This window comes from Symphalangus syndactylus, chromosome X (genome assembly GCF_028878055.3).
Source record: "Symphalangus syndactylus isolate Jambi chromosome X, NHGRI_mSymSyn1-v2.1_pri, whole genome shotgun sequence".
NCBI lineage: Eukaryota > Metazoa > Chordata > Mammalia > Primates > Hylobatidae > Symphalangus > Symphalangus syndactylus.
In genome coordinates this window covers 57,417,361-57,434,715 of record NC_072447.2, presented here as the reverse complement: position 1 = coordinate 57,434,715, position 17,355 = coordinate 57,417,361, and the positions used below count along the sequence as shown (strand labels likewise).

Sequence of the window (17,355 nt, the reverse complement as noted above, 5' to 3'; positions counted from 1 at the left end):
GCAAACAGCATCTGGAGTGGACCTCCAGCAAACTCCAACAGACTTGCAGCTGAGGGGCCTGTTAGAAGGAAAACTAATAAGCAGAAAGGAATAGCATCAACATCAACAAAAAGGACGTCCACACAGAAACCCTATCCGTAGGTCACCAACATCAAAGACCAAAGGTAGATAAAACCACAAAGGTGGGGAGAAACCAGTGCAGAAAGGCTGAAAAATTCCAAAAACCAGAATGCCTCTTCTCTTCCAAAGGATCACAACTCCTCGCCAGCACGGGAACAAAACTGGACAGAGAATGAGTTTGACAAATTGACAGAAGTAGGCTTCAGAAGGTGGGTAATAACAAACTCCTCCGATCTAAAGGAGTAGGTTCTAACCCAATGAAAGGAAGCTAAGAACCTTGAAAAAAGGTTAGATGAATTGCTAACTAGAATAACCAGTGTAGAGAAGAACGTAAATGACCTGATGGAGCTGAAAAACGCACCACAAGAACTTCGTGAAGCAGACACAAGTTTCAACAGCCGAATCGATCAAGTGGAAGAAAGGATATCAGTGATTGAAGATCAACTTAATGAAATAAAGTGAGAAGACAAGATTAGAGAAAAAAGAGTGAAAAGAAATGAACAAAGCCTCCAAGAAATACGGGACTATGTGAAAAGACCAAATCTATGTTTGATTGGTATACCTGAAATTGACAGGGAGAATGGAACCAACTTGGAAAACACTCTTCAGGATATTATCCAGGAGAACTTCCCTAATCCAGCAAGGCAGGCCAACATTCAAATTCAGGAAATACAGATAACACCACAAAGATATTCCTCGAAAAGAGCAACCCCAAGACACATAATTGTCAGATTCACCAAGGTTGAAATGAAGGAAAAAAATGTTAAGGGCAGCCAGACAGAAAGGTCAAGTTACCCACAAAGGAAAGCCCATCAGACTAACAGTGGATCTCTCAGCAGAAACCCTACAAGCCAAAAGAGAGTGGGGGCCAATATTCAACATTCTTAAAGAAAAGAATTTTCAACCCAGAATTTCATATCCAGCCAAACTAAGTTTCATAAATGAAGGAGAAATAAAATCCTTTACAGACAAGCAAATGCTGAGAGATTTTGTTACCACCAGGACTGCCTTGCAAGAGCTCCTGAAGGAAGCACTAAACATGGAAAGGAACAACCAGTACCAGCTACTGCAAAAACATGCCAAATTGTAAAGATCATTGACGCTATGAAGAAACTGCATCAACTAGCAGGAAAAATAACCAGCTAGCATCAAACTGATAGGATCAAATTCACACATAACAATATCAACCTTAAATGTAAATGGGCTAAATGCCCCAATTAAAAGACACAGACTGGCAAACTGGTTAAGAGTCAAGACCCATCGGTGTGCTGTATTCAGGAGACACATCTCACATGCAAAGACACACATAGGCTCAAAATAAAGAGATGGAGGAATATTTACCAACCAGATGGAAAGCAAAAAAAAAAAGCAGGGGTTGCAATCTTAGTCTCTGATAAAACAGACTTTAAACGAACAAAGGTCAAAAGAGACAAAGAAGGGCATTACATAATGGTAAAGGGATCAATGCAACGAGAAGAGCTAACTATCCTAAATACATATGCACCCAATACAGGAGCACCCAGGTTCATAAAGCAAGTTCTTAGACACCTACAAAGAGACTTAGACTCCCACACAATAACAGTGGGAGACTTTAATACCCCACTGTCGATATTAGATCAACAAGACAAAAATTAACAAGGATATTCAGGACTTGAATTCAGCTCTGGACCAAGTGGACCTAACAGACATCTACAGAACTCTCCACCCCAAATCAAGAGAATATACATTCTTCTCAGCACCACATCACACTTATTCTAAAATGACCACATAATTGGAAGTAAAACACTCCTAAGCAAATGTGAAAATACAGAAATCACAACAAACTGTCTGTCAGACCACAGTGCAATCAAATTAGAACTCAGGATGAAGAAACTCACTCAAAACCGCACAACGACATGGAAACTGAACAACCTGCTCCTGAATGACTACTGAGTAATTAACAAAATGAAGACAGAAATAAAGATGTTCTTTGAAACGAATGAGAACAAAGACACAACGTACCAGAATCTCTGGGACACATTTAAAGCAGTGTGTAGAAGAAAATTTATAGCACTAAATGCCCAAAAGAGAAAGCAGGGAAGATCTAAAATCAACAACCTAATATCACAGTTAAAAGAACTAGAGAAGCAAGAGCAAACAAATTCAAAAGCTAGCAGAAGACAAGAAATAACTAAGATCAGAGCAGAACTGAAGGAGACAGAGACACAAAAAACCCTTCAAAAACATCAATAATCCAAGAGCTGGTTTTTTGAAAAGATCAACAAAATAGATAGACCGCTAGCAAGACTAATAAAGAAAAGAGAGAAGAATCAAATATACGCAACAAAAAAAGAAAAAGGGGATATCACCACCAATCCCACAGAAATACAAACTACCAACAGAGAATACTATAAACACCTCTATGCAAATAAACTAGAAAATCTAGAAGAAATGGATAAATTCCTGGACACATACACCCTCCCAAGACTGAACCAGGAAGAAGTCAAATCTCTGAATAGACCAATAACAGGTTCTGAAATTGAGGCAGCAATTAATAGCCTACCAACCAAAGAAAGTCTAGGACCAGACAGATTCACAGCTGAATTCTACCAGAGGTACAAAGAGGAGCTGGTACCATTACTTCTGAAACTATTCCAATCAATAGAAAAAGAGGGGATCCTCCCTAACTCATTTTATGAGGCCAGCATCATCCTGATACCAAAACCTGCAGAGACAAAACAAAAAAAGAAAATTTCAGGCCAATATCCCTGATGAACATCGATGTGAAAATCCTCAATAAAATACCAGCAAACCAAATCTAGCAGCACATCAAAAAGTGTATCCACCAAGATCAAGTCAGCTTCCTCCCTGGGATGCAAGGCTAGTTCAACATATACAAATCAATAAACGTAATCCATCACATAAACAGAACCAACGACAAAAACCACAAGATTATCTCAATAGATGCAGAAAAGGCCTTGGACAAAATTCAACAGCCCTTCATGCTAAAAACTCTCTATAAACTAGGTATTCATAGAACGTATCTCAAAATAATAAGAGCTATTTATGACAAACCCACAGCCAATATCATACTGAATGAGCAAAAACTGGAAGGATTCCCTTTGAAAACTGGCACAAGGATGCCCTCTCTCACCACTCCTATTCAACATAGTATTGGAAGTTCTGGCCAGGGCAATCACGCAAGAGAAAGAAATAAAGGGTATTCAATTAGGAAGAGAGGAAGTCAAATTGTCTCTGTTTGCAGATGACATGATTGTATATTTAGAAAGCCCCATCGTCTCAGCCCAAAATCTCCTTAAGCTGATAAGCAACTTCAGCAAAGTCTCAGGATACAAAATCAATGTGCAAAAATCACAAGCATTCCTATACACCAATAACAGAGAGCCAAATCATAAGTGAACTCCCATTCACAGTTGCTGCAAAGAGAATAACATACCTAGGAATCCAATTTACAAGGGATGTGAAGGACCTCTTTAAGGAGAACTACAAACCACTTCTCAACGCAATAAAAGAGGACACAAACAAATGGAAGAACATTCCATGCTCATGGATAGGAAGAATCAATATCACAAAAATGGCCATACTGCCCAAAGTAATTTATAGATTCAGTGCTATCCCCATCAAGCTACCACTGACTTTCTTCACAGAACTGGAAAAAACTACTTTAAACTTCATAGGGAACCAAAAAAAGAGCCCACATAGCCAAGACAATCCTAAGCAAAAAGAACAAAGCTGGAGGCATCACATTACCTGACTTCAAACTATACTATGAGGCTACAGTAACCAAAACAGCATGGTACTGGTACCAAAACAGATATATATAGACCAATGGAACAGAACAGAGGCCTCAGAAATAACATCACACATCTACAACCATCTGATCTTTGACAAACCTGACAAAAACAAGCAATAGGGAAAGGATTCCCTATTTAATAAATAGTGCTGGGAAAACTGGCTAGCCATATGCAGAAAGCAGAAATTGGATCCCTTCCTTACACTTTATACAAAAATTAACTTAAGATGGATTAAAGATTTAAATATATAACTTAAAACCATAAAAACCCTAGAAGAAAACCTAGGCAATACCATTCATGACATAGGGATGGACAAAGACTTCATAACTAAAACACCAAAAGCAATAGCAACAAAAGCCAAAACAGACAAATGGGATCTAATTAAACCAAAGAGCTTTGGCACAGCAAAATAAACTATCATCAGAGTTAACAGGCAACCTACAGAATGGGAGAAAATTTTTGTAATCTACCCATCTGAGAAAGGGCTAATATCCAGAATCTACAAAGAACCTAAACAAATTTACAAGAAAGAAACAACCCCATCAAAAAATGGGCAAAGGATATGAACAGACACTTCTCAAAAGAAGACATTTATGCAGCCAAAAAATTTATGAAGAAATGTTCATCATCACTGGTCATTAGAGAAATGCAAATCGAAACCACAATGAGATACCATCTCATGCCAGTTAGAATGGCAATCATTAAAAAGTCATGAAACAACAGATGCTGGAGAGGACGTGGAGAAATAGGAACACTTTTACAATGTTGGTGGGAGTGTCAGTTAGTTCAACCATTATGAAGACAGTATGGCGATTCCTCAAGGATCTGGAACTAGAAATACCATTTGACCCAGCAATCCCATTACTGGGTATATACCCAAAGAATTATAAATCATTCTACTATAAAGACACATGCACACATATGTTTACTGCAGCACTGTTCACAATAGCAAAGTCTTGGAACCAACCCAAATGCCCATCAATGATAGACTGGATAAAGAAAATGTGGCACATATACACCATGGAATACTATGCAGCCATACAAAGGATGAGTTCATGTCCTTTGCAGGGACATGGATGAAACTAGAAACCATCATTCTCAGCAAAGTAACACAAGAAGAGAAAACCAAACACTGCATGTTCTCACTCATAAGTGAGAGTTGAACAATGAGAACACATGGACACAGGGAGGGGAACATCACACACTGGGGCCTGTCAGGGGATGGGGGGCTCAGGGAGGGACAGCATTAGGAGAAATGCCTAATGTAAATGATGAGTTGATGGGTGTGGCAAACCAACATGGCACATGCATACCTATGTAACAAATCTGCACGTTGTGCACATGTACCCCAGAACTTAAAGTATAATTAAAAAAAAAAGAAATTATGAGTTAGCTCCAAGTATGCTAATCCAGGTTCTCTCTAAGTGTCAATAAGCTTCTTTCAATACCCATCCTCTCCTCTCCATCTTCATTGCCACAGCCCTGGTCCAGGCTACCAATATGCCCAGGTTATAGCAGTGGTGGCTCCTACTTGGTGATCCTGCATCTCCTCTTGTATCCTCCACACTATAGCCAGTGAGGTAACCCTTCAATGATCTTCAGTGGAGAAAGGACAAATCTTCAATGTGGCCAATAGATCCTGCACTATCAGCCTCTAGACCAGTCCTCCAAACTCCCCTTATACCACTTGCTCTTGTCATCACTATGGTCCAGCTACACTGTCCACTCAGTTGCTCAAACATGCGAATATCCTTCTCACTTCAAGGCCTTCACAAAAGCTTGTCCCTGTCCTCTATGCCTAGAAGATTCCATCACTGTACATCATCTATCCGTCCCTTCTCCCCATTCCCCTGAGAACTTTGAGTCATTCTTGAAAGATACTATTCTCCCCACATCATCCAACCTTTCCTGTCTCCCCATGTACCTGTGGGTCATTTCTGGAAGGTAGCATCCTGCCACACACCATTGACTCTTCCTGTCTACCCCCTACTCCTCTGGTTCATTTCTGGATGGTACCATTGCCCCCAAAACATACACCCTTCCCTGCCTCCCCTCAGCAGTTGTGTCTCATTCCTAGAAGACAGTATCTCCGCAAACACATTTTCTATCTTTGCATGTCCCCACTGACTCTGAAAGTCATTCCTAGTAGATACCATCTGCCTACACCATCCAATCTTCCTATTGACACCCTAATACTATGGGCGATTTGGGGATATCATTACCTCCCCCTCTCCCCTGTCCCACAACCAAATTCCACCTTCACCATCTCTTCCAGAGCCTGTGTCACATTCCCGGAAGATATAATTCCCCCAATACTATCTAATCTCCCCTCTCTCCCCCGTGCACCTGTGGGCCATTAGAGGAAGATATCATCCCCTCCACACCATCTACTCTTGCTGTCTCCCCTCTAAACCTATGGCTAATTCCTTGAATATACCATGTACCAACACTATCCAATCATAATGTCTCCCCTCAAGCCCTCGTGGCTCATTCCTGGAAGATGTATCTTGCTACAGCATTCCTGTTTCCTGTCTCCCCCATTCCCAGCTATGTCATTCCCGAATACCACCCCCAACAACATCCATCCTTCCTGTCTCTCCCTACCACTCCCCATGTGGCTCATTCCTGGAAGATACCATTTCTCTAAACCCCTGTCTCCCTGTATCCCTGTGGGTTGTTTCTGGAAGATTCCATCCTTCCACACCATCTGCCCTTCTTGTCTCCCCAGCCACTGCACCTGTGGCTCTCTCCAAAGCCAATCCACCCAGTCTCCCCCTTCTCCTGTGGGTCATTCCTAGAAGACACCCAACACCACCCACCTTTCCTGCCTCCCCCATTCACCACCTGTGTGGTTCATTCCTGGAAGATACCATATTGCCACACCATCCAACCTTTCTATTTCCCTCTTACTCCTGAGCCATATCTGGATGATACCACCCACACCCTAAGACATCTACCCTTCCCTGTCTCCCCGCAGTGCCTGTGTCACGTTCCTGAAAGATACAATACCCCTACACAGAACTATCTACTCTTCCCTGTCAGTCATTTTGTTAGATACCATCCCCAGTCCTGTGTCCTCCTCGAAGCACCACCAGTGTGGTTCATTCCTGGAAGATACCATCCTGCCACACAATCCAACCTTCCTGTTTCCCCGCTACCCCTCCGGGTCACTTCAGGATGATACCGCCTCCTCCCCAAAACGTCTACCCTTCCCTGTGACCCTATAGTGCCTGTGTCATATTCCTGAAAGATACTATCCCCTCTTACATTATTTACCCTGCCTTGACTCCCTCTGGGATCTCTGAGCCATCCTGGAAGATCTCATCCCCCTACCTCATCCATCATTCCCCCGCTTCCCCAATTCCATAGTTCATTCCTGGAAGATACCATCTCCAATGCAACATTCATCCTTCTTCTCTATCCCCTGCCCTGTGGGTCATGCCTGGAAAATATCATTCTGTCATACCCTACCTGTATCCCATCTACCCCTGTGGTCCATTCCTGGAAGACACAATCCCCCCAAAACACCCACCTGCCAGGGTTTATTCCTGGAAGATACCATCCTGCCACACCATCCACCCTTCCAGTATCCCCCAGACCTCTAACCACCCTTGTGGTAGATTGCTGGAAGATACCATCTCTCTAAACCCAATCCACTGTTACCTACTGCCCCCGTGGGTCACTCCAGGAAGATACCATCCACATCCACCTTCCATCCTGTCTCCACCCCCACTACTGCAAGTGTGGCTCATTCCTGGAAGATACCATCTTGCCACACCATGCAACCTTCCTATTTCCCCCTACCCTTCTGGGTCATTTCGAGATGATATAACCACGTCTACCCTTCCCTGTTTCCCCACAGTGACTATACCACATTCCTGAAAGATACTATCACACCCCCCCCCCCAACACTTCCACCTTGCCTTGTCTCTCCCTTTCCCCTTTGGGTCATCCAGGAAGATGCCATCTCCACATACCTCTTCCTGTGTCCCCCCCCAGGCACCACCAGGGTGGCTCATTCCTAGAAGACACCATCCCTCAAAACACAATCCACCCTGTGTCCCTCTGCCCCTTTGGGTCATCCCTGGAAGATACCATCGTGGTCATCTTCCACACTTCCTGTCTCCTCCCTCTCCTCTGGGTCGTGGATGGAAGTTATCTCCCCCACCACTCCCAACCCTTTGGGTCACTACAGGAAAAACCATGCCTGCCGACAAGCCAATGTTCTCTGCATCCCCTAGCTCCTGTGGACCATTCCTGGGCGGTACCATCCCACCTCACCATCTACTCTTCATGTTTCCCTACTGCCCCTATGACTCATTGCTGGAAAATATATCCTGCCACACCATTCATGCTTTCTCTGTCTGCCCTGTACCTCTGGGTCATTCCACAATGATACCATGCCAGCCAACATCCCCCTGATGGTCTCCCCCACCACCCATAGTGTGGCTCATTCCTGGAAGATACCATCCTGCCACGCCAAGCAACTGTTGTATCTCCCCACTGCCCCTCTGATCATTTCGGGGTGATCACACCGTCCCTAAAACATCTAGGCTTCCCTGTTTCCCCGCAGAGCCTTTGTCACATTCCTGATATAACCCCCCCAACACTAATCCTCTGGCTCATTCCAGGATGATATAATCCCCCCCACTTCCACCCTTCCTGTTTTCCCCCACCACTACCCAGGTGTATCATTCCTGGAAGACACCATCTCTCTAAACCCAATGTACCCTGTCTCCCTGACTCTGTGAATCATTCTTGGAAGATACCATCCACCCATACCTTCTGCTACCCCCACCACTGTCATTTGGCTCATTTCTGGAAGATACCATCTTGCCACACCATCTAACCATTCTACTTTCCTGTTATCCTCTTGGTTATTTTGGGATGATACCACTTTCTTCCTAAAACATCTACCCTTCCCTGCCTCCTTGCAGTGCTTGGTTCACACTCCTGAAAGATACTATACCCCTTATATTATCCAGTCTACCTTGTCTCCCCCTTGGCTCTGTGGGTCATCCTGGAAGATACCATCTCTGTACCTCATCCATCATTCCCCCACTCCCCGAATTCTATAGTTCATTACTGGAACATACCGTCTCTTCTACTGTATCCAACCTTCCTATCTACCTTCTGCCCTGTGGGTCATTCCTGTAAAATAACATTCTGCCAAACCATCAACCCTACCAGTCTTCCCTCGACCCCAGTGGGTCATTCATGGAAGATACCATGACCCCCACAACCCTACCAGTGTGGCTCAATCCTGGAGGATACCATCCTGCTGCACCATTATCATTTCCTGTCTCCCCCATCCCTCTGGGTCATTGCTGGAAGATATCTCCATCCACAATGTCTACCCTTCAATTTTCCCCCATGACCCTGTGGGTCATTCCTGGAAGATTTCATTCCACCAAACCATCTACCCTGACTGTCTTCTCCCACACCTGTGGCTCATTCCCAGAAGATATACCCTGCCACACCAGTCAGGCTTCCTGTCTCTCCCCTATTCCTCTGGGTAATTCTTGAATGATATCATCTTGAATGATAACATCTACCTTTCTTCTCTCTTTCCACCACCACCAGTGTGGCTCATTTCTGGAAGATACCATCCTGACACGCCATGCAACTGTCCTATTTCCCTACTATTCCTCTGGGTCATTTTGGTATCACTCCCTCATAAAACATCTACCCTTCCCTGTTTCCTCCCAGAGACTTAGTCACATTCCTGAAAGATATAACCCCTTCAACACTATCCACCCTGTCCTGTTTACCCTTACCCCTGAGGGTTATCCTGGAAGATACCATTTCGTCCCACCATCACTCATCTTTCTTACTCTCCCAACCTCGTGGGTCATACCTGGAAAATACCATCCTGCCTCACCTTACCCACTTTGTGTCTCGCCCCATCCTTCTGTGTCATTGTTGGAATGTATTCCCCACAACATCCACCCTTCTTATCTCCCCCCAACCCTTTGAGTCACTCCAGGAAGATACCATGTCCCCAGTCAGGCCAACATTCCCTGTGTCCCCTTAGCCCATGTGGGTCATTCCTTGAAAATATATCCTGCCACACCATTCATGATTCCTGACTCCTCACTACCCCCTCTGGCTCATTCCTGTATGATATCGCCCCCCAATATCCATCCTTCCCATCTCCCCCCACCACTACCCTTTTGGCACATTCCTAGGAGATACCATTTGCTTAAACTTATTTCCCTGACTTCTGTGGGTCATTCGTGGAAGATACCATCCACATACACCCTTATTGTCTCCCAACCCCACCACTGTCACCGTGGCTCATTCCTGGAAGATACTATCCTGTCATTCAACTATCCTATCTCCCCTCTACCGCTCTGGGTCATTTGGGGATGATACCACTCCCTCACCAAAACATCTACCCTTTCCTGCCTCCCTGCATTGCCTGTGTCATATTCCTGGAAGGTACTATCTCCCTTACATTATCCACTCTGCCTTGTCTTTCTTTTGGCCCTGTGGGCCATCCTGACAGATCCCATCCACCTAGCTCATCCATCATTCCCCTCCTTCCTCAATTTTGTAGTTCATTCCTGGAAGATACTATCTCCTCCATAACATCCATCCTTTATATCTACCCCCTGCCCTGTGGCTCATTCCTGGAAAATACCATTCCACGAAACCATCTGCCTACCTGTTTCACCCCAACCTCGGTGGCTCATTCCTGGAAGATACCATCTTCCTACACCATCCACCTTTCCTGTTTACTTAACCCCACACATCCTGAAGACCATTCTTAGAAAATATCATCCTGCCTCACTATCTTTTCTTCCTATCTCCCCCTACCCCTTTGGGTGATTACTGGAAGATATCCCCCTTCACAACTTTTACCCTTCAGGTCACCCCCTTGCCCCTGTGAGTCATTCCTGGAAGATACCATCTCTCTATACCACCCATCTTCCCCCACTACCAACCGTGTGGCTCATTCCTGGAAGATACCATCCTGCTATACCTTTCTAAACCCTCTGGGTCATTTCAGGATGATACCACCCCCTTCACAAAACATCTACCCTTCTCTGTGTCCCCACAGTGCCTGTGTCACATCCCTGAAAAGTAACATGCCCTCCCCCTACAAACACACTATCCACCCTGTCCTGTCTCCCCCCTTGGCCTTGTGGGTGATCCTGGAAGATACTATCCCCACCCTTTCCAGTGTCCCCCCAAACACCACCAGGGTAACTCATTCCTGGAAGATTCCATCTCTCTAAACACAATGTACCATGTTTTCTTCTGCCCCTTTGGTTCATTCCTGGAAGATACCACTCCACCAAATCATCTATCCTACTTGTCTCTCCCAACTCTTGAGGGTCATTCCTGGAAATACCATCCTGGTCACCTTCCACACTGCCTGTCTCCTCCCATCTCTTTTGATCATTGCTGGAAGTTATCCACGGCCCAATATCCACCCTTGCTGTCTCACCCCTGACCCTTTGGGTTACTCCAGGAAGAACCATGCCTGCAAACAAGCCCACCTTCCCTGCATCCCCTAGCTCCTGTGGACCATTCCTGGAAGGTATATCCTGCCACACCAGTCATGTTTCCTCTCTCTGCGCTACGCCTCTGGGTCATTCCTGTACAATCCTATGAGTCATTCTTGGAAGAAACCATGACCCCTCACCATCCACCCTTCCTTTCTCCCCCCTACCACTGCCAGTGTGGCTCATTCCTGGAAGATACCATCCTGCCACACCACCAAACTTTCCTATGTACCCTCTGCCCTGTGGACCATTCCTAGAAAATTCAATTTTGCCAAATGATCTACACTACCTGTGTCCCCTCTACCCTTGTGGGTCATAACTGGAAGAGACCATCTCCCTCACCCCATCCACCTTTGTATCTACCCCTTGCCCTATGGGTCATTTCTGGAATGCATCATCTTGCCTCACCATCTATGTTTCCTGTCTCCCCACCATCCCTCTGGGTCATTGCTGGAAAATTTATCTTCCCCTAAGACATCCACCCTTCTGGTTTGGGTAATTCCTAGAAAATACCATCTCCATCCACACAAACCAACCTTCCCTTTCTCTCCCCAGAGAGAGAGAAATAGCTGGAAAATTTCATTCTCCCCACCCCCCCGCCCCACCCCATCTCCCAACCACACACACACACTACCTAATGTTACCTGTTTCTCCTTGACCCTGTGGGCCATTCCTAGAAGATACCATACCCCCACAGGGATCCATCCTTGCTCCCCACTCCCTAACACTGTGGGGGCATTCCTGGAAGATGCAACCAGGCCACACCATTCACTCTTCCTATCTCATCCCTGCCTTTGTGCCTCATTTCTGGAAGACATATCCTGGTAATACCATCTACACCTCCTGTCTCCCCACTACACCTCTGGGTTGTTGGTGGATGATATCCCCACAACATCCATCTTTCCTGTCTTCCCTTTGCCCCTTTGGGTCATTCATAAAAGATACCATCCCACCACATCATCAACCTTTTCTCTCTCCCCCACTATCCTGGTGGTTTATCCATGGCAAACACCATCCACTATACTTGTCTCCCCTCTGAACCTGTGGATCATACCTGGAACATACTATTTTCCTACCCCATCAGTCCTTCCTATCTCCCCCTAATCCATGTGGCTCATTCCTAGAAGACAAAATCCCCCAATGCCATCCACCCTTCCAGTCCCCATCTCCCCTTGTTTCTGTGGGTCTTTCCTAAAACACCACCTATCTTTTTCCATTATCCCTTTCTCCCTTCTTGGCCTTGTGGGTAATTTTTGGAAGATATCATTCCCTCCTCCCACCACCACTGTCCAACCTTCCCTCTCTCCCTTTGACACTGTGTGTCATTCTTAGATCATAACATCTGCCCCACTATTATCAACCCTATGGGTTACTCCTGGAAGGTACCATTTCTACCACACCATCCACCCTTCCTGTCTCTCTCCTGCCCCATGGCTTATTCCTGGCAGATACTATCCCCCCAACTTCATCCACTCTTCCTTTCTCTCTCCTGTCCCTTTGTGTCATTCCTGGAAGATACCATTGCCCTATACTGTTCACCTTTTCTGACTCCCCCCTGCCCCGATGGCTCATTCTTAGTTGATGCACTAACTCTTTAGTTTCAGGTTAAAGATTGCTTCATCAAAGAATGCTTCTTTTACCCTCAGACCATGTAAGGTTCTCCCTGTTACAGGAACTCTCCTAGCATTATGCAATTGTGTTCAAGGTCAGTCTTGCCTGCTAGAAGAACATAAACTCCATGAGGGTAGGGGCTATTCCTAAGAAGTTCACCCCCATTCCTCAGTGCCTGGTATGGTGCCTTCACATAGTAGGCCCCACATAAACTAATAACACATGGTCTAATTGAAAACATTTTTATTACTACAGACTAGATTTCCTCTCATTTTCTAGTATTCTACATCTATATGGGATTACCATTTTATTTTATTTTAAGTTCCGGGGTACATGTGCAGGTTTATTAGATAGGTAAACATGTGCCATGGTGGTTTGCTGCACCCATCAACCCATCACCTAGGTATTAAGACCCACACGCATTAGTTATTTATCATGATGCTCTCCCTCCTCCCACCCCCTGACAGGCTCCAGTGTGTGTTGTTCCCCTCCCCACATCCATGTCTTCTTAATGTTCAGTTCCCACTTATGAGTGAGAACATGCAGTGTTTGGTTTTCTGTTCCTGTGTTAGTTTGCTGACAATGATGGCTTCCAGCTTCATCCATGTCCCTGAAAAGGACATGATTTCATTCTTTTTTATGGCTGCATAGTATTCCATGGTGTAAATGTACCACATTTTTAAAAAATATCCTTTCAAACTGCTTTTGTAGGCAACTTTTCCATAATATGAAAACACAATTATTGATTTTATTGCAGATCACACAATGCTTTCATTAAAAGAAGTTGTACTTCATTCACCTACTTTTCTTAATTTTTAGATTCATTTTCTGTTCTAACCTACTTTGAGGTGCCCTCAACATTGCTATTGACTGAAAGATTACTAGGTTTCCTCCTTTTTTCTGTAAGTTGTTAAGAAAAGCACTGCAGTTCAAGGCAAGACATAAAAGACGAGACGGGAAGATAAAAAGTAAATTTTGAATGGTCAAGTCTACTTACTTTGTCCAGCAGATTTTGTCAATGAGCTCTTTCATGGTCATTTTGTCCCATTCGTCAGCATGTTGAGCCTCCCAGGGTGCATCAGCTGGAATCTGTAAAGAAAGGAAGTCCCCTCTCAGGTTTGATGGTAACTGCCACCTCTTCTTGGGAAGGCCCTCATGAGAACCTCTGAAAATGGGTCTCTTGGTCTCTGTGTTGAAATGTGTGATTGGCATGGAATTCTATATAGAGACAGGGAGTGGGGTAGAGTTCTTTGGATTCTGTGTCCTAATGCCATTGCCAAAACAATAATAATAGTGATAATATTATATATGTCTATGTACAAATTTATATGTAATTATTATAATGATGACAATTATCATCATCATTATTATTGAAAGCTAATACCCATTTTGTGTCCCAAATTGATATTACAGAGCCTAAGACTACGTAAAAAAGCTTTGGGGCAGCAAGTCCTTCTCTCCTTTACTATCTAAAATGGCATTACAGACAGACAGACAACTGTAAGTAGAGATACTTGGCAAAAATATGTCATATAAATGCTCAGTAGCATAGAGTTGAAGGCACACAGGCATTTGTATAAGAGAGTGGGTTGGTATGCTGGTTCCCTTGCTATGAGGTCTTGAGTAAATTACATAATCTCTGGGCACTCATTTTTCCCATTTGTGAAGTGGAAATACGACCAACTTTGCAGTTTGGGTACATTGGAAATGATATGCATTGGTGTCCGGAGCAATGTTCCCTGCACTATGGAAGGATATTAAACAGTTGCCATTGTTATTTCAGTAATGGGTCATGTGCAAACTGAACACACATTTTACCTCCTTCCCCATGTTATCTATTGTCCGCCACAGATTATTGTAATCCAAATATGCAATGGGATTCCATACTGGTGGAAAGGCGCCCCGAAATGGATATGTTTTCCCCTAGAACATAAAAGCAAACAGAATCAATCAAAAAGAGTAATACCTTAAATTTGAATGGTGTTCTAAAACAACAAAAAAGCAACCAGCCTAAGACTTTCAAAGTAACCAGACCCTCTACTGTGTGAGAAACATTCCCTTTGATGGAAACTGAATACATTATACCTATACAGGCCCCAATTTAATAAAATGTGCAGAATCTCCCTGGTGCTGTGTTGGCTGGTTTTAATTTACAGTAAATAATAGCTTTAAATTTATTTCTATTTATTTGGAAATTATACATAAATAAAGGTAGCACATCCTAGTATCTAATGCTGGTGCTACAATATTCTCAACTCCTGAATTCCCATCTAATCTCTTGAGAAAGCCATTCCCACTTAGACAACAGCAGGATGATGACGTGGAGGACTGTCTTTAGACCACATATAGGACAAGAATAGCAAAGCGGAATGTCTTATACTGTGTTTTAAGGTCTACAAAGGCTTAATAAAGACTGGCTAGACTACAGACTATGTCTGATGTAAAGAATCAGATTATTAGCAGTGTGGAATATCAGGCACTCGCCACTGTGGGCTGCTGAGCATCCATTCCCCTTTTCTGGTGGTATCTTGGTTTCTTTCTGGGAAATTGCCTCTCTTCTTTTCTATATAGCTGTGTAGGGAGGATGGTCCCAGCTACCAGCTCCCATTACAGAAAATGATAAGTTAGGGTTTTTTTTTAATTTCTACACCCCTACCCCCAGCTCCTGGTATAGCCTGGCTGTGAGCCTGTTATCTGAGCTTGGCCAGTCATACACTCTCAGAGGACTCTGACCATGGAGTGGGTCACCCACATAGAGAAGAAAGTAGACTGTGGGTTTTCTTTCCCCATGGCTAAGTGCTGAGCAGATGCTTCCTGCTACAAAGACCATGGCTTTGGTTCCTGCCCCTAACTTGCCAGAGCTCTCATGCTCTTTGCTCATTCTCAAGTGTGGTCCTCCAGCCTCACATCAGTTCTGTAGGTCCTCTCATTTCCTTTCAGTACATTCCCTCTTCCTAGCCTGAGTTGGTTTCTATTGCTTGGTACCAAGACCTCTAACATGAAGATGGTTCATTCATTATTAGAAACCATTAACTTCATTTCATTGTGTAACAGCCAAAGTGCTAAGAGAGGCAATGGTGAGTAGAGGTGAGTCCCTAGGAAATAGACCAGAAATAGGTAGTTTATAAGGCCTTATTTGCTAATTTAATTTCTTTTACTTTAAAAATCAATGTCTTGTAAATGTTCATAAGGCCAAAATATTTTCTACCACTATAATTTGCATGATAATTTGATTTTTTTAATTAAAACATTTACTTGTAGAAAGTCTACTGCATGCACTGCAGAATACTGAAAGCTGTATTGGATTTTTTAAAGGGCTTTAAACAAAACTCCTGACCATCAAGGCAAGGACACAAGACATCACAAGCATGTGTATGCACACCTCCTAACTGAGTAAGAATATATGGCAGCCATTAAGTGACAGAGAAGTAATTTTCCCTTCCACATAGCAAATTCAAATAACCCTGGCAGAATATGTGACCTCGTTTCTTATCTGAAAATGTTATGTTGTAACGCTGCAATACAACTTTTTGAGACTCCAAATCCTTTATCATCATCACCACCACCATCACTAACATTTATTGAGATCCTTCTCTATGCCTGACACTGGCTAAAGCCTTTCATATGCAATATCTCATACAATGCTCACTCCAACCCTGTGAAGGCAAGCGCTATTGATATTTCCATTTTATAAATAACGAAACTAAAGCCCAGCGGCAGTAGCTGGTACATCATAGAATGGAAATTTCCTGCTCCCAAAGCCTTTGCTCATAAAACATGCTTTCCTGCCTCCTATACAGTTGATGGAACGTGGAGATAGGTTTGTTCTAGAGGCATTTTTAAACTTCCAACTTTTTCTTTCCCAAAAGAAAGAGAACTTTGAAATGTGAAACTTAGAAATCTTCCACATGTGCCTTTTCTGTTTCTAAGGAGTAAAAATAGAGACTTAAGAAGCTTCAGGGGTGGAAGACGACCACTGAGGGAACATAAACAACTTTGGAAAATGCTAATACATACTCTGAGAGAAATGGGCAAAGATATTTTACATAGAAAACAAAAATAGCTATGGAGAAGAGAGGGGCTGAGGTTAAGTAATAGCTCAGGGGCAGCCTCAGAGCAGCTGGTCCTTGTTATAATTCCTCCTTCAACTGAAATCTGGAAAAATCTACATTTTCCTCTGTAAAATGCATGTATAGTCAAGGAATAGTCTAATACAAAACTGATCTTTGCTTTGGAAAAAAATTTTATTAAAAAACATAAATATTGCCCGGGAGGCTGAGGCAGAAGAATTGCTTGAACCCAGGAGGCGGAGGTTGCAG

At 43.6% G+C, this 17,355-nt stretch overlaps 1 protein-coding gene across 1 annotated transcript in view; it reads right to left on the bottom strand.

The window, feature by feature from the left end:
* The window catches only part of MAOA (monoamine oxidase A), an 85,920-nt gene that overhangs the window by 19,882 nt on the left and 48,683 nt on the right, over positions 1 to 17,355 (bottom strand). The window contains exons 4-5 of the mRNA XM_055268252.2: positions 14,855 to 14,959; positions 14,034 to 14,125 (exon numbers count right to left, since the gene is read on the bottom strand). Of these exons, the coding sequence (XP_055124227.1) occupies positions 14,034 to 14,125; positions 14,855 to 14,959 (197 nt within the window). The remainder of the gene's footprint in view (positions 1 to 14,033; positions 14,126 to 14,854; positions 14,960 to 17,355) is intronic.